This window comes from Opisthocomus hoazin, chromosome 8 (genome assembly GCF_030867145.1).
Source record: "Opisthocomus hoazin isolate bOpiHoa1 chromosome 8, bOpiHoa1.hap1, whole genome shotgun sequence".
Lineage (NCBI taxonomy): Eukaryota > Metazoa > Chordata > Aves > Opisthocomiformes > Opisthocomidae > Opisthocomus > Opisthocomus hoazin.
In genome coordinates this window covers 18,367,903-18,389,771 of record NC_134421.1, presented here as the reverse complement: position 1 = coordinate 18,389,771, position 21,869 = coordinate 18,367,903, and the positions used below count along the sequence as shown (strand labels likewise).

General features: G+C 40.3%; 1 protein-coding gene across 1 annotated transcript in view; it reads left to right on the top strand.

Moving 5' to 3' along the window:
- Nucleotides 1-21,623, top strand: part of ATF7IP (activating transcription factor 7 interacting protein) — a 127,865-nt gene extending 106,242 nt beyond the window's left edge. Inside the window, exons 11-15 of the mRNA XM_075428284.1 lie at nt 2,273-2,351; nt 9,140-9,307; nt 10,234-10,419; nt 14,073-14,185; nt 14,706-21,623. Coding sequence (XP_075284399.1) covers nt 2,273-2,351; nt 9,140-9,307; nt 10,234-10,419; nt 14,073-14,185; nt 14,706-15,122 — 963 coding nt within the window. The 3' untranslated portion in view covers nt 15,123-21,623. The remainder of the gene's footprint in view (nt 1-2,272; nt 2,352-9,139; nt 9,308-10,233; nt 10,420-14,072; nt 14,186-14,705) is intronic.
- Nucleotides 21,624-21,869: the final 246 nt, after the last annotated feature.

Genomic DNA, 21,869 nt, shown 5'->3' with positions numbered 1-21,869 from the left:
GTACCACACAAAATGCTGCCCTGCAGATCTGCAACTTCTAGTGAGGGTTGTGCAAAGAACCTAACTACTTATGGGGAGATTCCTGTTGGGGAGATTGCTACTGGGGTTGTTTAGTAGAAAACCTTGCATAGTGTGGGTAACTACAAGAAGATCTTTCCTCCTGAGAAGTGCATATATGAGACCTTGCCATCAGATTGGATTTGTCATTTAATAGTTGACTGTTTAACTATCTTGAGATTTTGGCTGTCCAGACACACCAAAATAAAAAATGTATGCAGTGACACTTGACTTCAAAGAACTATCTTGACTGGAACAGTCAAGTAGGGCTTCAAAACACTTAGCTCTCATACAGAGTATTTTTCTAAGGATTTAGATTTCCTTGCAGAGAAAGAATTGAAATGACTTCAGACTCTAATGTATTTTATAGTAGGGAGAAATGAATAGCTTAGTGTTAGTTTTTTCTTTCTCCAGTTTCTTATCAATCTTCCCCTCCATTTTTCAAGCTGCTTTCACCTGGCAGAGAGCACCATAATTGAAAATACACATCATTTACTGGGGAAGATTATCAAGTTGGAATGAAATTCTTCATGACTTTATGCTAATCGAATAATCATTGCTTATTTGAATGTGCCTTTTATCTTAAGCTTCAGGTGGCTAAATCAGCTCATCATACTAAGAAAACTGAAGCTGTATAGTCTTTGAAATAGAAATCACTGAACAGAATTCCCTGGTTAATAAATCTGAAAGGTGTTTATGCATAGCAAAGATTGAGTCCCTATAGAGGTCTCTTCTATCGCCTGTGAACAGAAGTAGTTAGGTATTTCTTACTCAAATTGTGTATCATGTAGGTTATTAGAGGAATTTCATCAGTGGCAGCATCAGAACTTAAGCAGAAATTGGGTTGTGCTAATGCATAATGAAGAGATAGTCATGTCAGGCACTCCAAATTCAGTGACCAATAATTTGGATACAGCTTTTGTTTGCATTTAGTAATCATACAATACTTCTTCTCCCTGTCCTCCAAGCTTTACCTGTGTGAGAAATGTCTTTGTGACCTCCTTACTGGCTCAGTTTTACCACAGTGAAAGGTCATAGAGCAGATAATCTCAGTGCGTAGGCTTTTTGCATCTGTCCCCATCAGACTGCAAAGAAAATTCTCTAATCTTCCTAGGATGTATCACCTTGGCATTGGTACAGGCCACATGGGGCAGATAACTCTTAGGCTTTTTTCCATGTTAATTGTTGAGAGATTTTGATAATTGTGTTGCTTTCCTAACCCTTTCTCTCTCCTAAGGAACCTGGTTTACCATAATCCATAAATAGGTAGCAGTGCAGTGAACGATCATCTCTTCTACAAAATGAAGAAAACCCTAATTTTTGCAGCAATTTTAAGGAACTAGAAATTGACATAATTCCATGGTTTTTTTCTAGAAAGTATATTTAAAAACACAGAAATACATACCTACCCCAGTATTTTTTCCATCACCTAAAGGAAAATGTTGGTGTTCACTACAGTCTCAACAGCCAAGGGGCAGCAGTTGATCCAGAAGATAAATCTTGTTTGATGATCCTCTAGGTTTTTTTATAATACTTAGCCTTCACAATAGTTTAAAAATCCCTTTATCCTCTTGAAAGAGATGGTTACAAATGGCTTTGTATGTAGAATAATAGAATGCTAAAATCTGTAATAATAGATAAAAATACAGTAATGAAATTACTTTTAAAAGCTGGATACAATTGGAGTTCTCTGATGGCTTTTGATGGCATGTTTTATAAGAATTACAGGTTCCAGTGTAGCTTTCCCTTTTTATTATTTTGAAGTCAATTTCTTTATAGGCACATAGGCTGAGCTGTCTCAAGATAAGAAATACATTGTCCTGGTGAGTGTTCTGTCAAAAGATTATACTACTGTAGAGGAAAGCACAGATTACAACTGGAGTAGAATATTAAGAAACGTAATTGAAAGATACTCTATAACACCAAATTCTGATTTATTTACCTGTAAAATAGCAATATGCTACTAGTAATCAGGTTTTTTGACTTCTTACAAAGCTAAAAATACTTCGCTACTGCAATATAGTCATTTGGTTATTGCCTGTTTTTCAAGTCCTGGGGAATTTGTATGAAATCTCCTCCTTCCTGCTCATTTCATCAATTCCTTTCTAATAAGAGCATCGATTCTGAGACTTTTCTTCAATGTGCAATTTGTATCCCTTTTCCACTTGTATTCCCTGGATTTGCTTTTGCAAAATGAAGGAGTTTTGTCTTTCAGAGCGGGAAGGTCACGGGAAGCGACGCAGGAGGTGTCATTGATCTTACACTGGATGAAGAGGATGATGGCTCTTCTCAAGGTAGGTGAAAAATATTTTGTTAGCTGTAGGGGTAATTGAGCTACAAGTATTATTTCATCCCTTGAATGGCAGAAAGGAATAAACTTCTGTTTCTGCTTAGTGTGTTTTATTCCTTGGTGTTTCAGTTAAACAGGACTGTTATTAAAGAATTCAGATAGGCATTAAATAAAAGGAATTCTACTTACTGTAAAAGTCTTTGAGATTTTTACCTTTCCCTTAATTTAAGCATTGTTTTTGTCTGTGCTTAAATCTGTTAGGCTTGTGGAATAATTTGAGACGTGAATTCTTTATTTTGGAAAGTTCTTCTAGATGTATTTAATTTTTCTGTTTACTGATTAATTAAAGACCTTTTAATTTTACAGATGGCATTCAGGCATTAGATTATTATAGCTTCTAATAGCTCATTTAACTAAAAAACTTCGTATGCAAGAGTTTAGATACCACATGCAGGTCTGTTATTTGCTTTGGAACTGTATGCGGAGATAAGAGTAAATATAGTTGTGCTCTACTCTCCTTTGGCAATGTGGATGCACTTCACCTTTTAAAAGAATACATTTTTTTCTAAATCTTGAATAATCGTGGGCAGGTCTAATTGTAACTAACATTGGATTAGCAAAGAATTACAGTATTTCAGAGAAGTAATAAGAGTCTGTACTTAAGACTATTGTGCTGTCATCCTAACTGAAAAGTTGATATTTCTACTATTAGAGATAAAATTTTAATTCTGCATGGTGTCTAAATGCATGCCCCTGCACTGCATTCTGAAGTCCAGCCACCAAGCAGCTGGATTCCTTTAGACAACCCCAGCAGCTATTTCTCTAGCTAGTGCATTCAAGTTCTACACGTACATTCTAAATATTTTGACTTGCTCTGTATTTGTATTACACAAATGTAGAAAATTATACTGGGATGTGGTAGCATTTCTTTCAGTAAGGGAGAAATGTAATGTTGCTACTAGGAGGAGTTCATGAGGTACACAACTGTTAGTGTTATACCATTCATATAGCTGACAGTCTGGGTCTTTTTTCAGCAGAGGATATATGGTAGACACTGAATTGAGCATGAGCCAACAGTGTGTTCTCATTTAAATTTAAGTTAGTATTCCCCCCGTACTGACACTAGTGGGACCACAGCTGAAATACAGTGTCCAGTTTTGGCTCCTACTTCTTTGAGTTCAGAAGAGTTGTGGTAGCACTGGAAAGGGGCCCAGTAGGTGGTGTTAGGATGGTGGGGGCTAGAGTACCTGACCTGTGAGAAGAGGTTGACAGACCCCATGGCATGTTTGGCAAAGAGCAAACTGAGAGACAGTGTAATGGCAGCCTACAACTGCTTGGAGGATGGTTACAAAGACGATGGAGCACAACTCTTATCAGCAGTGCCAGCTGATATATCAAGGGGCAGTGGCTATGAACTAGAAGTTCAGGAGGTTCCGGTTGAGCTTGAGAGGAAAACAAATCAGAATAGGAAGGCAGTGCGGCACAAAGGGATGGTAGAAACTCCTGAACGTTCTCAAAATTTTGCAGGGCAAAACTGCAGCTCATTTAGTTTAGCGTTGGTGACAGTCTGGCTTCAACAAGAGGTTGGACTGAATGGCCACCAGAGGTCCTTCCCAGCCAGGATTTTGATGATTCTGTGAATTGCCTAGCTGAGTGTCAGAATAGCATAGGGAATCAAGTTTTTATCACTGTCATCTCTTCTGAGGGTTGGTTCTCAAAAAGATAAAAAAGATGGTTGCACTTGGACTGTGGAACTCTGTCAGGTAAGGTTAAGTTACGTTACTCAGTCCTATTTAATATTCTGTAAAAGACACCAACAGATCTAAATGGACTTTACGGTATGTTTTAAAGTAGCATGTCACAGTATTGTAATGTATTTCAGCCAGTCTTTTTCTATCAAAAGTAACATTTTTCAGAGAGTGTTTTCCTCCCTGATTGCATAAAATATGTCTTTACCTCCCAATTACCATGAAAGATAAACACCATGGTTGCATGAGCAACTATAAAAATGCTTCTTCATAGAATCATAGAAAGTTTTGGGTTGGAAGGGACCCCTAGAGGTCATCTAGTCCAACCCCCCCGCAGCGAGCAGGGACACCACTAACTAGATAAGGTTGCTCAGAGCCCCGTCCAATCTGGTCTTGAATGTTTCCAGGGATGGGGCCTCCACTACCTCTCTGGGCAACCCATTCCAGTGTTTCACAACCCTCATTGTAAAGAATTTCTTTCTTATATCCAGCCTATTCTTGAAGTAGAAGTGCTAGCAGCCATGGCAGAGTCATAGTTGCATTGCAGTACAGTAACTTAATTCTTTCTTGGTTCCTTTTCCGGGGCTTGAGCCAGTATCTTGCAGTTTCCTTCTGTGGGATATGCTGAGATTCTTTCCCCTTAGTTGTCATGTTTTAGAAAATCGTCCTTTCATTAGGAGGAAGGCTAGTGGGGTACTTTCAGGCTGGGTTAGCTCCTGGATGTCTTTTCACTGCAAAGCAGAAACCAGGCTCTCACTGATAGTCTGCAGCCTTGCAGATTAGTTTCTGTTTAGAGTTTGTGTGAGGAGTCAGTATTTTTCATATAAGCTATAGAATTCTGTGGACTAAAACCCTAATAAAAGCTGGAGTTTCAACATGCAGTGAAAACACCTAGGATTTTGAGGAAGTTTCTTGGGAAATAGTTCACGTGTTCTGATAATAACATTCAGGTTAAAAGAAGAAGAGTATACTTCTGACGGCTTTTGCATGATGATATGCATGCATATACCTTTGGCCAAATATTTTTTCCACTGCACTTTGTTTACAGCAAATGTGGATCAAGTTTTATTTTGTTCTAGATTTATTGGTACACAACGGGATAGAGTGTACCTCCAGCATTATGGTGTTTGCTACAGTGCTCTGAAATATCAGTTCAGTACTAATTCAAATAGAAGAGCAACACTTACATAGTGTCCTTGGGAACAGTCAGATCCTAATTATTTTGTTTAAAGCACTGTCACCCACATACTAAGTAAACCTAATTCTGTTACTTATAAAAAGTATTTGAATAGATGTTCATATATGGAGACAGATGTCTATCATGTGCTTCCCTTTAAATATCTCCTGGTACAACTAGTAAACAAAGTTATGCTATTTTGGTAGCATACAACTACGTGTGTCCTTGTTGGTTGAAATCACCAGAGATTCGGATTGAGAGTAAATTTTAACATTGTGGTAGATTTTTAAACTTGTTCATGTAATCTACTTTCCATCCCTTCCATTTTCTAGTGAAGTTTCCATTTGGATCAGTAATTAATATCTGTAATACTGTATACCAAAGTATGCATATAAGGTAAATTAGGCTTGGAGTTTAGGTGAAGAACTATGGAATTTTAAAGTGTTTTGTGAGGTTATTAAACTGAAATCAGAGTTTCTGTATTGGGTCATGGAAGAGCAGACCTGTAGAGACTGTCATCAAGTCCGGTCTTCCGTCATGGTAGACAAAACCCTGTGTGTTATTTTTATATGCTAATCATGTCTTGAGGGTGGGTGTTTTTTGGGGTGGTTTTGGGTTTGGACAGGTTTTTTTTAGTGTCATAGTGACTAGGACCTCTAATCATGTACTTGAGCCACTGGGTTTGGACACAGTACTCCTACAAAACAGAGTACCTGTTTCAACAGCTGTTGGTTTGGCATTTTGAACCCCCACTCTGTTAACACAGAAACACGTGTCTACCTTCAAACCCCTTTTTTACGTTCAGCAGTTTGCATTCAAATAGTGCTTTATGTAGTGGGAAAAAAAAAGTATTACCATCACACTGTGAAAACACTCACCTGATACAGCCGAGATTTGCATTTCCTCTCTTTACTTTATCAGACAAGCAATTCACAGACTTTCCACAATGAACAACATATACAGGTTTTCCTGATCATCTTCACTGCCCCACACGTGATTTCCCACAGCAATAGTAGAAGCTCTTACCGATCCCTAAATGGCTAATGTTGCATTTTCTACTGTCGTCTTCTTTTTTCTAGTTCTTAAGTCTTACCTTTGTTCCTGTGTGATATTTTGTTCCACCTCCATACTGGTGGCATCTTCCAGTTTAGTACACTGGCAACTAAATTTAGTGTACACTTTCTGGTGTGTGCAAATATTACTAATGAAAATGTTGCGTAACATTTGAGAACCTGTCATTAATTTCTGTTCAGAATAATTGTTGTCATCCTTTTATCAAAGAGTAATCTAGATACTTTTCTGTCTACAAATATCTTGCAATACTTGTACAGTCCCCTTGCTGTCCTTTTTATTAAATATTTGTGTAGTGCACTGCATCAGGTTATTTCATAAAAATACTAAAACAGCTAACAGATTTAACTGAAAAGTGTCCCTAGTCTAAAGGGGATTTGTAATCTTAGATAGATACACAAGTGTACTCTCAAGAACAGCCATGTTCCACTTATTTTTGCATTTTTTTGTAGGAAAAAATTATTAAATACATACAGTATCAAATTTTTATTTTACAAGTTGTGTTACCTGGTTAACAAATCTGTAGTTTTCTGGATCTTTTTTTGTCTTATTCTTGAACATGCATATAGTACGTTTGCTGTTCTGTGATCCCATTATACCACTTCTGAAGTGGTATGCTGATTAAAACTCCTTCCTGCTAGAACTGCAGTGTTGTAGGCCCATTTTCTGGCATGGAATTTAGCCACTTTTCCAATTTTTTAAGATTTGGAGTTTTGCTTACACCTCCATCAGTAATGATTTCCATTATATGCTCATTTCCATAAATCAGACTGTCCTGTCTCCTCCCATTCCACATTTTTAATGAACATGATGCTGTGTTCATTTACCGTTGCAGCTGTTCCTGTATTACTTTTAACCTTAGTCCTGTGCTTACTGTGCACCCAGTCTTGCTGTTTGCTGATTTTTAACTTACGTAGCTAAATTAGCCTTTGCTATTTGTTTTTGACTTATCTAGTGGTCTAGTTGATTATCTCTTGTCATTTCCTGTGACTGGTGCAATCCTGACCTAGTTTCCAGCAGTTGGAATCTCCACAGGGCTCTTGATTTGTCAGGGACAAGTGAACTTGCTTCTGTGTGAGATGAAAAACAAAACCAAAAAAGCCCTCACATTTTTGCAGACTGTTGTTTTTATTTGAACTACATTTTTACAGCAGTAGTGTGTTTGGGTTTGTACTGGTTGGATCATGAGCACATGTTCTTTAGGTCATGACTAAGAGTGCACTCACATCACTCGGATTAACCAGTGACAGTTGAAATGTGCATCAGTCTGTAAATATTCAAAGTAAACAGGTGTATGCATCTCTGTAGGAATGTCTTCAGAGTCAAATAACTTGTTGAACACTGGGAAGTCTCTCATGGAAAACAAAAGCTTGAACTAGCCACAAGACTTGTTAGTTGATGAAAGAGCAGGAAACCTCTCACCTTTTGTTTTCAAAACGAGCGTCCCCTTGCTGCTCATTTTATAGACTTTGAAAAAAAGAAACAGTAGAAAATTTATTTTCATCAAATGGCTTCAGTGAAGTAGTTCGGCTGTTCAGTCTACAGAAAGACAATATGGTCTGCGATTTATATCGTATTTTATTTTTGAGGTCTTTAGTTTTATTTAGTTTATCATATAGTAGTTTGTGAAGGGTACTTCACAAAGTACTTTCTACTTCAAGCTGTTAGTAGCTGATGTTTGACAGCTCAGTGAGGCCATCAAAATAGTCTCCAACTGCTAAAAACCCTAACATTTTGAGCTACACTGCCATGAACCCTCTTCTTAATGCTTTGAAATCTAGTTAGTACCCGTAATTGGCAGTTTCTGAATGTGTTCTTAAGTGTATCGTTGATATGTTTGCACAAGTAAAATATGTATTAACGTATTTTTCGTTTTTATATTGTGCGCTCTTTTACTAAATTAGTGGATGCTGCATGTACAGTTCTATGAGGGCAAATCGATTTTGAATGAGTGCCCTTAAAAACCTATTCTTTTATCTTGTTTTTTTTAGGTTTGGTGGTGCCTTCTCTGCCCACTACTAATCTAATCTAGCTGAAATACCCAGGCAAAAGCTTCTCAATTCTTCTTCATTCAGCTTGTGCACAGGCTTGATTACATACAGGCTTGTACTCAAATACTTTATGTTGTCACAAATAAACTAAAGCAGGAAGAAATATTGCTGTAGTAAACTACAGATACAAACACTTTGTCACTTCCCACGAGTCACTAAGTCATGTTGAGGAAGATGCCTGTGAGAAAACAAAATCTCTTTTTAAAATTCTCTGTAATAAATTGATTCCCCTTTTTTAAGAAAATAGCGTGAAAATTCAGAATGGCAACAAACAGGGCTGACTAACAGATTGAACAAAGGAAAGAGCAAGTAACAAAAGTATGTAAGCATCAAACATAGACAAGATTTATTTAGGGAAATCGTATCACTTTGTTGAAACAAATCAAGTACAGCAGTGCTTAGGCCTTTTTAAGGTTTTAGGCTATTTTTTTTAATAGAAACTTTTAAAGACTTTGGCATAGTGTTCCACTAAATTCAAGTTTCCAAATTATGCTGAAATACGCAGACTTCATGATGATAGAATGAAACATTATGGAGTATGGGGGAGAAAAATATTGAGATGATTAAAGTGAGGGGAATTGAATGAATTTTCTACAGTTTTGTTTGCAGAATGAGAAGATCAAAGAAATGTCATGCTAGGAAGTATTCTTTGCTAATCTGTGAATGACAAGGGGAAAAGATTTTAAAACTCTGTAGTGTTCCAATTTCTGTTTGCTAGTGTCTATAACTTTATTTTGTTTTAAAGCAGATGGCAAGAAGCAGAACCAGACACCTGTTACAGGATTGAGCGTATCCACCCAGCCCTTGCCTCGACCCTTGCAGCCTTTGCAGCCTTTGCAGCCAAACCCTGTTCAGCAGACAGGTGTGCCAACAAGTGGACCTTCCCAGACCACCATACATGTATTACCTACAGGTAACTTCATTTTACATCACTATGTGAATGCAGTGACTGCTTTTTTTTCTTAAACTAGACTCTTGTGTGTTCTACATTGTGCTAATCTTTTCAGGTGAATATTCAGAATGTTTGAGTCACTTCATAGTCTTCCATGCTAGTCAGTTTCCCGTAACTTTATTTTTTTTAAAATGGATGAAGTGAAAAGAAATGATGGTCCAGTTGGTTTGGTAAGAATTCAGGATCACGTTAATTCGATGGAGAGGAAGAAATCCCACTAAGGATGGTCATGGAAATTATTAAATATAACGGTGTTTGTGAAAGTGAAGGAGTAGAAACCTGCAGCAGTTGCATTATTTTAAGTAATAGGGAAAAAAACATTAGCAACATCACTCCTAGCTCTGTCCATCTGCACTTTTGATTAATCCTTTTGGCAGAATGAATGGCAAGACTGACATCCCTAGTTAAATGTTATTCTGTCTGCAGTGTGACTTTTTTTTTCCTGCTTTCTAACATAAAGAAACATAGATCCTCTTTTTTTCTTTATTTTACTCTCTTCTTTTGTAGATGATTGTTGAAGATCAGTTAGCATTGGAATTGTCTTGCGACTGATCTATTCTACAGACTATTTGGTGGTGGGTTTTATATTCTTCACAGCTGCGCTTATATTCAGGACCTTTTCTGGTTTTTTGGGGGGTATTAAGTTTATTTCTGTTCGGAATTTGTATATATATTGGCGTTATTATTTAAAGTGAAAATTACAGTTTGTTTAGGCTGTTTTCTCTTTCTTGCATTATTACAAGCAGATAGAATTTCCAGAGACAGTTTTTATTTTACATGGCTCAGATGAGTCAGTTTTCCAAAGGAGGTGTGTACTCTGGAATAGACGTATCGGCTTAATGTTGTGGAATTCCATTCTAGGTTGTGGTCTCTCTGTCCTTTTCCAGCTCCCACAACAGTGAATGTAACTCATCGGCCAGTGACTCAAACTGCTGCAAAACTTCCTATACCAAGAGCCCCTGCTAACCATCAGGTGGTCTATACCACTCTTCCTGCACCACCAGCTCAGAATCCTGTAAGAGGAGCTGTCATGCCAAGCCCCGGTTTAAGGCCAGTCAACCCACAGACTGGAGGTAGGGGATGCTTTCTTCCATGCACATTTCAGCATGGCACAGCTTGGTGTGTTCTGCCTGATGGATGTGGTGTTTGGCTTTTTGTTTTGGGTTTATTGCTTCTTTTTTTTACAATATTAGTCCTAATTATAGAGGTTAGGGTTTTTTTACAGCATACAGACTAGAGAAAATCTCAGGCTACTAAGAAATCATTCCTCCAGCAGCTATGTGAATGAGGAAAAACTGGATTTAAGTGATCTGAGACACTAACTCTGCCAATTAAGCATCTCTGGATGATGTGCCCAATACTTTATAAGGTAGCAGAAGTTAATGAGATGAGCACTACTGTTTTGTAGAGTGATAGTTAGAGACTATTTTGTTACTATGGAGTAAGATTAAAACATGTAAGTATGTAGTAAGTCATGTTCGATTTCCTGTCTGAAAGTTACCTTTATATTCGGCATCCTAATGTAATTCCTTAACAATCTCTGATGTCTTGTGCACAGCAAATTTTATTTTCTCTAGGCCTGACGAATGAAGTTTGTCACCAAATGTATCAGAAATTGATGCATACTTGAGTTTCCTTGACTAGAGATGTCATCCAGTTCCACTTGACTTTGCAAACATAACTGGTATCTTCAAATAGCAGTAAACTCATTTTCTGAAATGAGCAGTGGATGTCAAAAATAACCTTAAAGTTAAATGACAGTTTATATTTTGTTACTAAGTGGTGGATCTTAACTGCCTGTTTTTAGTTCCCCACATTTTCTACACTATGGTTATTTTAACACCATTATGGTAAACACAAATTTCCCTATTCTAGTGCACCGCGGATGAGCCTACTTTGTGACATCCAGGTAGTGATTTTTTAGACACCTTCTGTATAAGCCACATTCAGAACACTGTGTACTTGAGCCACCTAAGACTTTACCTAAGTAGGTTTGTGCGGAAATAATTCATTCATTGTCCTGAAACAATAGTTTTTGGAAAGGAGAATACCCATGTAGGTTTGTAGCAATTTAAGTATCTCTTACAACTGGGTTCAGCTGCATTGCCATAGTCTGTGAAAAATCATCTGTGCTAGCTAAACAGAATTTGATTAGACAGTTCTTGAGCTGTCTCTATGAAATGTCAGGGTGTGAGGAAATTGCTGTTCTTTTCAGAGTACTTGTATTTCTTAAGCTTCTTATACTCTTGTGCCACGTGCATTTGAGTTCAGGTTCTTCTGACCAGCAGTACGTTTTGAGGGGCATGTCTCTTATGGCAAAAGGCCATAAAAGACAAGGTAACCTCAGCCTAGGCTTAGTTTGCTACATCATTACCCTTAGCTACAAGTTAGGCTTGCGTGACCTACCTGTTGTTTTGGAAGGAGTTTTGAGTACTTAACCATGCATTCACTTATGTTAATTATTTTTAATAGTATGTTCTTTTTCTGTAACAAAATATAAAATACATGTTTTAGTCAGAATCTACCACTTCTTAGAGCAGTTATTGTGACTAAATATACATCACTAGTGTTAATATCTACAGAATACCTTTTAGTGTTAGGCATGCAAGATAATGAATGTGTTGAAGAACGTATAATAGGTAATATGCTATTTTAAGGCCTTTTCTAGGAGAACTCAGTGAGGTAGGGAATTCATACGTTTTTCAGGCAAGGTCATCCAGCAGTAGACTTCTGTGTGATGTGCTGCTGACCTGATGGTCCAGTGATACAATGAATGCTTATCCTTGTCTGCTTACAAATTCTCAGAAATCAAGGCAGGTTTAATCCAAAATAATTAAGAATCAGTTTGACTAGACCCTGAATAACTTAATCTAAGAGCATTCTTCCCACAGAAAGTTGGGCCAGATCATCTCTGGAGGTCCCTTCAAACTTGAACTTCTCTGTGATTCTGTTAGAAGCAGTTCTGTTACTCTGGCGTGAAAAGTATGTCTGTGTGTTATACAGTACTATCATCTGACAAGGCACATAAGACGTAAGAAAATGACAGTTCCTCCATAGCATTGTGCATTCCCTGTACCTCAGGTCAAGGAAGCCAGATGGTTAGCCTGACTAGAGAAAAGACCAGTTTAGTCAGAACACAGATTATTTCACGAGTTCATATTTGCATACCAGGTAGAGAGGTTTAACATATTGTTAACAAAAAAGCAATCATGTTTCTTGATCCCTTTTAGCTGTCATGCGTTTTCTTCTTACAGTCCATTCTGTACTTTTCGCCATCTTTGTTATACAGCTTTCAGAAATGCCACTACTGATTTGTATTGGTTTATATGATCATTGAAACGCTCTTTAGTGTCAGTAGCAGATACTTCGGGAGTAAGATCTCTGCACTTTGTCTTTGAAAGATTAATTGTGAGAACTCATCAGAAATGTTTTGCAAATTGTAGTTTTGTACTTCTACCTCAACCAAGTAGTATGCCTACCTAGAAATAATGCTAATCTGTACCTTGTATCCTATTAAGGCATTTCTGTCGATCTTTCTCAAGATTATTGTAATTTCCTGAGATAGAATCACAATCACACTAAAACAGCATATCTGATTGGATTCTCATAGATGGGAAACTGCCAGTTCAGGTGACTCCTACAGGAATTTGCGCAGCTTCATTAGCTTCTTGGATAGATGTGCCAATAGGAAAAAGATGTGAAGCAGCTACCTGGAGTTCGGCACTTTATGATAGAAGCATTTACGAGCATTCTGAGCTTCCTGCCTCAGACTCACACATTACATAGACTTCTGACACTCATCACCTATGATCATAGCTTGATGGCTGTTTATATAGAGAAGAAATTACCATACAACAGCTGTGGTTTCCTAACATGCGTCACTCTGCGAGCTTCTCTTCTGGAGTATTAGAATGCTTCGATCTCATACAAGTGTGGGACTAGGGGGTGGTGGAGATTGCCCCAAATCTTGTATTTCTAGACAGAAATAGTGGGACACCATAGGCAACCCCTAACAATGAGCAAAAGCTTTGAGCTCACAGAACATATATGCTCCAACAGGAAACGGACAAAATGTTGCTTAAGAGTGTGAGATGTAGTATAAAATGAATGAAAACATGGTAGTTTGCAAGAGTTCTGGATATTATCTACAAGGCTATAAAATTACCTGCTTTATTGCTGCTAGTCAGGTCAGCGTGCTGTGGGAATGAATGAAATGGTAACACCTGTGAGTAACATCCATTGTGGTGTCCATTCTGTGAGGAAGGACAAGCTTCTTGTACAAAGACTTATCTTTCTTGTTTTCGGCGCCATCCACAGCACAGCCTTCTGGGATTTGAATACTGAGTGGCTATCATTCTGCTGCAGCAGCATTGATCTTTTCCTTTCTGAATCCCGAAGTGATGTGATTTTTCTTTGCATACTTAAGCTCTGTGTATCTCCCACACTTCCCCTCCCCACGCATTTATTTCATGCCACAAATTATTAAAACATCATTCTGTCCCCTCTGCAGACATAAGCAGTTGCTCTCTTTCACTTTTACAGCTTCAGGGGATGAGAGGTGGTTTTGTTGTTGTGCAGTACTTCATCAGTTTGCTGGCCGTTTGAGGAGAGTGCGTCAGTTTGGAATTCGGTGTCATCTACTGGAACCAAGGACTTGGTCTTCCAGTGTTCTGTGTAGCTGATTTTAACTACTGAATACTCAAAGTATTCACTGTGCTTCTTATAGGTATGACGGTACGAATGCCTCAAACAACTGCATATGTTGTGAACAATGGACTAACTCTTGGATCTGGAGCACCTCAGCTTACGGTGCATCATCGACCACCACAAGTGCATGCTGTGAGTAGTCATTTTGAAATCACTTAATGCAATTTACAGGCTTGTCTCTGTATTAATGTCTGTTACCCGTTCTTCCTTTTGTGACTGAAAACCTGCCTGTGGAAGAGGTATGAGTTGTCAGCTTAATCCACTGCCTGGGGTGTTTTGGGTAATGTGGGAATAGCAGCTCACATGTAGATTAGCTCGAAGTCATTGTGAACCTGCCTGCTCAGTCTTGGTAAAGGGCATAGTGTTCAGTCCATTACCTCCTGCGTGGGAAGCAAACAGGGTCTAGGTAAATAACTGTGGCAGTGACCGTCTGTACAGCCAGGAATTTCTATGCGAACTTACGGCATCCTTAGTTCCACCTCTTCTCAGCCTTTGCTGCTGTGCTTTTGCGTCTATACAGAGGACTTAAGAGTTGTGGTGGCTGGGTGATTGCAGGCTCATTTGCTTCCATTTGCCTGGGGAATGATGAAGTGAAGCCTCCTTCCACTGCTGTAGACTCTGACCTTTCCCTTATTGCTCTTATGCTGCATAGGAGCCACCACGCCCTGTCCATCCTGCCCCCCTCCCAGAGGCACCACAGCCACCACGTCTTCCCCCTGAAGCTGCCAACACTTCTCTGCCTCAAAAGCCACAGCTGAAGCTGGCACGAGTACAGAGCCAGAATGGTATTGTGCTGTCATGGAGCGTCATGGAGGTGGACCGCAGCTGTGCCACTGTGGACAGTTACCATCTCTATGCCTACCACGAGGACCCGAGTGCCACTATGCCCTCCCAGTGGAAGAAGATCGGGGAAGTGAAGGCCCTACCACTACCTATGGCATGCACTCTTACACAGTTTGTGTCTGGCAGCAAATACTATTTTGCGGTCCGGGCTAAGGACATCTATGGACGTTTCGGACCCTTCTGTGACCCTCAGTCCACGGATGTGATCTCTTCCCAGAGCAGTTAAACTAGAGATCTTTGGAGCCTTTTAAACCTGTCCTACTACCAAGAATTACCCCAGTTTTGGGGGGTTGATCCCATGCATGAAATTCACTTTTAAATCCACTCTCTGCAGGATTATTTTAGACAGTTGTGTGATACACTACATGCATTCAGAACAAAAAGAAAAATAAAATCTCACCTGCAGCAAGAGAGCCTGTTTTTTCTGGATAGCTCAAGTCATGGGCAGTTAGAAAATTCCATTTTCCCTTCCATGACAGCTGTTCCACCTAGATACCGACCTACCCTTTATACAAGGGTACCCCAGGTGCCTGGGATTCTGCTTCAGAGTGGGAACAAAATAATAAATGACAGTTTGTCTGAAGCAAAGCATACACTTCTGTAATATCTATCAAGACACGAACGTGAGGGCAAGAACAGATTCGCCTCCTGCCCGCCACCACTCTGTGAGCAGGCTGTGATATGAAGGGTGATTCAAGGTCTCACTTTTGTACTGGAAGATTGAGTGGTCTGGTCTTATTTTACAAACTGCAAATGAGCTCTCTGAGGGGAGGGAAGGGAACTGGAGTCTGGCCAGGGAACCAATATGTGTGTAAATTTGGAGGTGGTGGGGAAAAAAAAAAAAGTCACCCCACTATCTCCTACCTCTTCTAAATAAGAACGCTCCTCTACTTTCACCACCCTCTCCTACTCACACTGGGAGCATTCCCAGGTCAGATCTGAAACTGGATTGTAGAGACTGCATTCACACCTCTCTAGCTCAGATAATTTCTCCACTCCTGCCCTCACATATCCAGCCCTATTTTTTAGATTTATTTTGTGCCTTAAATAATAATTTCAGAAATAAATGTAGCCAGATACCTTGTGGTGGTGTTTTATTTTCTTGGAGTTATTTTTTCCTGCACCCCATTTACCCTTCTAGCCTTTCATTACTGCTTCTCATTTTCCTGGGCTGCAGTAATTATTATTTCTGTAAAGACTAGGAATTATAACATCTGCTGATGCTGGATTCATTTTCATCTGCAGTATCATTCAACCCTTTTCTCACTGCAATTCTTGAGTAGTTGTTTTTGTCCTGTCAAGAATATTAGAGTATACAGACAGTATTTTCCACCAGAGCCTTTCCCTGTTCTTTTGGGAAAGCTGTATGCTGCAGTTCAGCCAAAGAAGAAACCTCTGTGGTGTGGCACCATGAAAGCTTCTAGCTGTTTGCACTCGGTTTGGATGTTCAGTTAGTACAAAAAGATAAGAAGTTGGCTTCCCAATCCTCTTCGCTATCTCGTCACCTGCCTGCTTCTGCAGAAAGTTAACACACCGAAAGCAGTTTAGAAACTATTTTGGACACTGGCCTAAAACTTGTGAGCAATTGCAAATGTTAATAGATGCTTTCATGATGCTTCTGAGCCGAGAAAAGAAATGGGTGCATCTGCGCCACTGTCATTGACGTGTTAAACTTGCTTTTTGCATAAACAAATTGTAACACACCTGGACAAGAAAGTATATGTAACGTTTTTATTTTGGCACTTTTCAGTCTTATTCCTGCCCAGCAGAACCAAACAGTGGATTTAGAAGGGAAAGAGTCTTTTATAATCCACTTTGCCATGTAGCAAAGCTGTAGAAGATAACACTTTTTCATTTCAGCGCTCTCTTTCTTACAACTAACATTTTCAAATGCAAAGCAAGGTTGAAAAGGGGCAGGAAACATTAAATCCCAAAACATGGGTGGTGAAATATGCTATGAGATCATTGGTTCTTTAGTTGTGTTCCCTTTGAACTTTTACAGTGAAAGAAACCGCACTGCAAACTTTGGTCTGTCCTATTTTATAGCACTCCTTCATGTAGCTGGGATTGTCCCTTCTGTCAGGTGAGTTAACGAATATTCTCTGTGTGGAAACCTGCATTTAAAGTATAGCAGTTCTGTTGATTTGGGAAAGCAAAAATTCGGTCTAAATCCAAGTATCAGGAGAGAAGGTTCACACTGAATCTCATGTATGAATGATGTGTCACCTTTCCTTTGAATAACAGTTGTCCCTGTATTACTGGTGCCAATAATCAATAATGCCTTGAATTTTTCTATGTTTAATTAAATGTTTTGTCTGCCTATTTCAAGGAATAATTACTTAATAATGCATTTAGTTTACTTATGGAAAGTTGGGTCTTTATAAAGCCAGTCCTGTAGTAGAGGTTAGAGCAGTTCATTCCAGTTGATGGCTGTCAAGTCCTCCTTGGGCAAATTTTTTAATGTCTCTTTGAGGTGGTACCAAAGGGCCGTTGGCCGTATCAGTAAAATGAGATTTTCTAGTTTGAAAGTTAAAATAAACATTAGAATACAATCTAGAACTTATGCTGCTTATTTAATTGTGATTCCAGCCCAAACTATACGTGAGATTTTCTACAGTTCGTGCTTGTGCTTAGGGTCATGATTATTCTTAGCTTTGTCTTGCATGGGATAGGCAGGGGGGTGAGAGTCCTGTGTTAGATTTTTTTTTTTTTTTTTTTTTCCTCCAGTGGAGGTGGTATTAGGGATTGGCTGGTATTTTCTTTGGAGATTTTGTGGGCTGTATCTTTAGAGAAAGAAGGCTCATCTTTATTTACTGAAGAAAGACAGAGTTCTCAACTGAACTGATTGTGAAAACTGGCTTCTGGCTTAATAGATGCATTTCTGCTGCGTACGGCAGAGTGCAGCTGATTTTTGTGAACAGATTAAATAAGCCAGCTACAGTTTGTTGGCTGAAGCCATCACAGCTGTGGTGGGGTGAAAGCTGATTTCTCTTTTGTTTCACCCCTGCAGAGCTGTTAAAGGTCCAATTTCAGGATCTTAAGCAAGTAGTGGTGGCAGTGTGTGTGGTGAAGCATGGCTTGACTTTCAAACGTCTAGCTTGGTTTGGAGACCTTAGAGGTAGCTGGTCCCTAAATCACTGACACGTGGAGAGAGAACTGTGCCGTCTCTGCGAAATCATCTTCGTGGTGGAGCAGATCTCTGCAGCGAGTATTCACCCCTTATGCTAACAAACAGGAGTACGGCTTAACTCCCTAACTCGTGGCACTTTTCCTTGTGTTGTGAGGTGGCTGGTTACTTTGTTATCCTTTACCTTCCAGAAGCGATAAAACTATTGAGAAACTACATTTCTGCTAACAACAAACATTGAGAAACAATCGATTTCATTTAATAGACTTTATTTGCAAGTATTACCAAAATATCTGGGAACATTCAGGACAGGTCTGTTAGCACCATGCTTCTAGCCTGGACTTTTGTAAAAATGTTAGTTGCTGGAAGTTTCCAAGAATCCACTTCTAAGTAAGCTAAAAATCTCTATAGCTTTGAAGTGGAAGGGTTGTTTTTAGTTTCTTCTCTGCACTTTATGCAAGTTTTTCTATCTTATTTTCAGTATCCTGGTATAAAGTTGTTCCTGACTTAAGTGTTTTGCTGTTGCCGCTGGGTACATGATATTTCAGCAGTACCACCTTGGATCTAGTCCCCTGTATTTTACCAAACACAGCACTGATTCTGCAGCTGTGTTTTCCATCCTCATTTACTTCCTGGTTTGTTTTAGGTTTTGTTTGTTTTCTCTGTGTGATACAAGGGCACCTGGATGTCCGGGCTGAAAGTAATCAGAGTTAGTTCAGTTTCTGGTTGGAGAGGAGCCCTGCTGTGCAGTACTGATGGCAGAATGCCATTCCTTTCCACTGCATTCCTCCTTGTTACTGCTTCACTGGCCTCCTTTATTTCAGTATATGTCAAAAAAAGCTTTACGGGATTCAAATAACTAACCCCTAGGAAGGGGGCAGGCTGTAGGTACAGCAGCTGTACTGTATCTGCAGTGGCAGCTTCAGAAAATATGAGGGTGCAGAGGCAGGTTCCCCTTAGCAGCCTGTATATATTTCCATGCTCTGACCAGGTTCCCCAGGATGCTTTGGGTTGGAAGGGACCTTTAGAGGTCATCTAGTCCAACCCCCCTGCAGTGAGCAGGGACATCTTCAACTGGATCAGGTTGCTCAGGGCCCCGTCCAGCCTGGTCTTCAGTGTTTCCAGGGATGGGGCCTCCACTACCTTTCTGGGCAACCTGTTCCAGTGCCTCACCACCCTCACTGTAAAAAATTTCTTCCTTATATCTAGTCTAAATCTACCCTCCCTTAGTTTAAAACCATCACTCCTTGTCCTGTCACAACAGGCCCTGCTAAAATAATTTTCCCCGTCTTTCCTATAGGCCCTCTTTAAGTACTGAAAGGCCGCAATAAGGTCTCCCCGCAGCCTTCTGTTTTCCAGTCTGAACAGCCCCAGGTCTCTCAGCCTTTCCTCACAGGAAAGGTGCTCCATCCCTCTGATCACTGTTGTGGCCCTCCTCTGGATCCGCTCCAACAGCTCCATGTCTTTCCTGTGCTGAGGGCTCCAGAGCTGGACATGGGACTCCAGGTGCGGTGTCACCAGAGCAGAGCAGAGGGGCAGAATCACCTCTCTCGACCTGCTACCCACGCTTCTCTTGATGTGGCCCAGGATACAGTTGGTCTTCTGGGCTGTGAGTGCACATCGGTGGCTCATGTCCAGCTTTTCATCCACCAGTACCCTCTAGTCCTTCTCCTCTGGGCAGCTCTTAATCCCTTTATCCCCCAGCCTGTATTAATACCAGGGGTTGTCCCGACCCAGGTGTGGGACCTTGCACTTGCCCTTGTTGAACCTCATGAGGTTCACACAGGCCCACCTCTCCAGCTTGTCCTGGTCCCTCTGGATGGCATCCCATCTTTCGGGCAAGTCAAGTGCACCACTTAGCTTGGTGTCATCATCAAACTTGCTGAGGGTGCACTTGATCTCGCTGTTTTACCTCATTGTTGAAAATATTAAACAGCACCGGTCCCAGTGCGGACCCCTGAGGAACACCACTTGTCACTGGCGTCCATTTGGACATCGACAGATGACATCCATAGCTCTTCCTTTGTCCACTGATCTAGTCACGCCATCATAGAAAGCCAGTAGGTTGGTCAGGCAGGCCTTGCCCTTGGTGAAGCCATGCCAGCTCTCTCGAATCACCTCCCTGTCCTCCATGTGCCTTAGCATAGTTTCTAGGAGGATCTGTTCCATGATCTTCCCAGGCACAGAGGTGAGGTCAGTAGTTCCCAGGGTCCTCCTTCCTACGCTCTTTAAAAATGGGCGCAATGTTTCCCTTCTTCCAGTCACCAGAGACTTCACCTGACTGCCATGACCTGTCAAATATTATGGAGAGGGGCTTGGCAGCGACATCAGTGAGTTCCTTAAGGACTCTAGGATGCATCTCGTCAGGTCCCATAGGCTTACTTATGTTCAGGTTCTTCAGGTGGTCACGAACTTGATCTTCCCTTACAGTGGGAGGGGCTTTGCCCCCCTGGTCCCCATCTTGCAGTCCATCAACTTGAGAGGGGTGAGAAGAGACGTTGCCAGTGAAGACTGAGCCAGAAAAGTTGCTGAGTACCTCAGCTTTCTGGACTTCGCCCCTTCAAATCATTTGTGCACACCATGGTGTCTTCCCTGTAAAAATAAGGGGTCTTACCCTGCTTCCTTTGAAAACAACAGCAAAACCCCTCGTGCCTTCCGTGGGAGCACGATTGGGCCCAGTAGTAGGATCCGAACACCTTTTTGTACTGTAACAAAAATAGTCACTATCAGCCCTTCCTCCGTGCTGTTCGTCTTAAATGTCCAATGAATCAGAACCTGTATTACACGTAGGGACAGGCCAAAGCTGCTCCTGCTCCCCAAACAGCCATTCCCCAGTGTCAGAGGACTGCATATGCTGTACAAAATCAAGCTGTGATTCTGCCTTCTTACAAACTCCCTGCTATTTTCATTTAGTCAAAAAGATCTATCCAGATTTTTTAAATAGAAGCTTGATATATGAAATATATATTTTTTTAATTTGTTGGTTTGGGTAGGGGTGGGCATTGTACGAAAATATTGGAGGGAGAGGAGTTCAAATGACACTGAGCCAGCCCTGCTACCAAAACCTGCTTTCCCTTCCAAACACCTTCTGAAGAGAGACAGAAAAAAAGTAAGGGTAGCTAAGAGAAAGCAAATGAATAAATTTTCCTTTTCATCCCTTCTGAGTACCCATTAAAATGCATCTTTATTTCTCATTGTCATCATACAGGCTGAGCATTCTTTTTTCTTTTATATATATATATATATATATATATATATTTGAAGTGGTGTCTTAATTTAATGGGGTATAGCTGTGAAGAAGATAACCGGGTTGTAGCTGTTTGGGCAGTCCTGTTCAGCTTCAGTAATTTATCAGCTACTGGGAGTCAAACATGCAAAAGCCTTTGTTAGTAAACTCAGAATCTGATTTCTTGTTTTGTTTTGCAGCTGGACTTATAAATACAAAAAAAAAAATTAAGTAGGACTGATTTAATGTCCAATTTAAACTGGGCAGTTGCAAGCTCTCCCCATTTTTCTATGTACTGTAGACTAGTGTGTGTGTCTGTGTCAACTGTAGTGGGGTTTTGTCTGACAAGCCTGAAATTTATACTTTGAAATAAACTACTGGGTTTTTAATGTTTTGAGTCATCTCTGCTTGGTTCCAGACCCCTCATGAGCCAGCTCTTTCAGGGCGAGCCCAGTTTGCGTGCTCTCCCTCGCCAGAATAGCTGCCGCCTTGAGGAGGGGGCACTGCGGGCATTTCACGCTGGCAGGCTGGTTGCCGCCTTGCTTGAGGAACGTTGAACAGCAGTGGTCTGGCTCCAGGTCACTCCCAGAGGGTCAGCTGCAGGATGTTGCCCTCCCAGC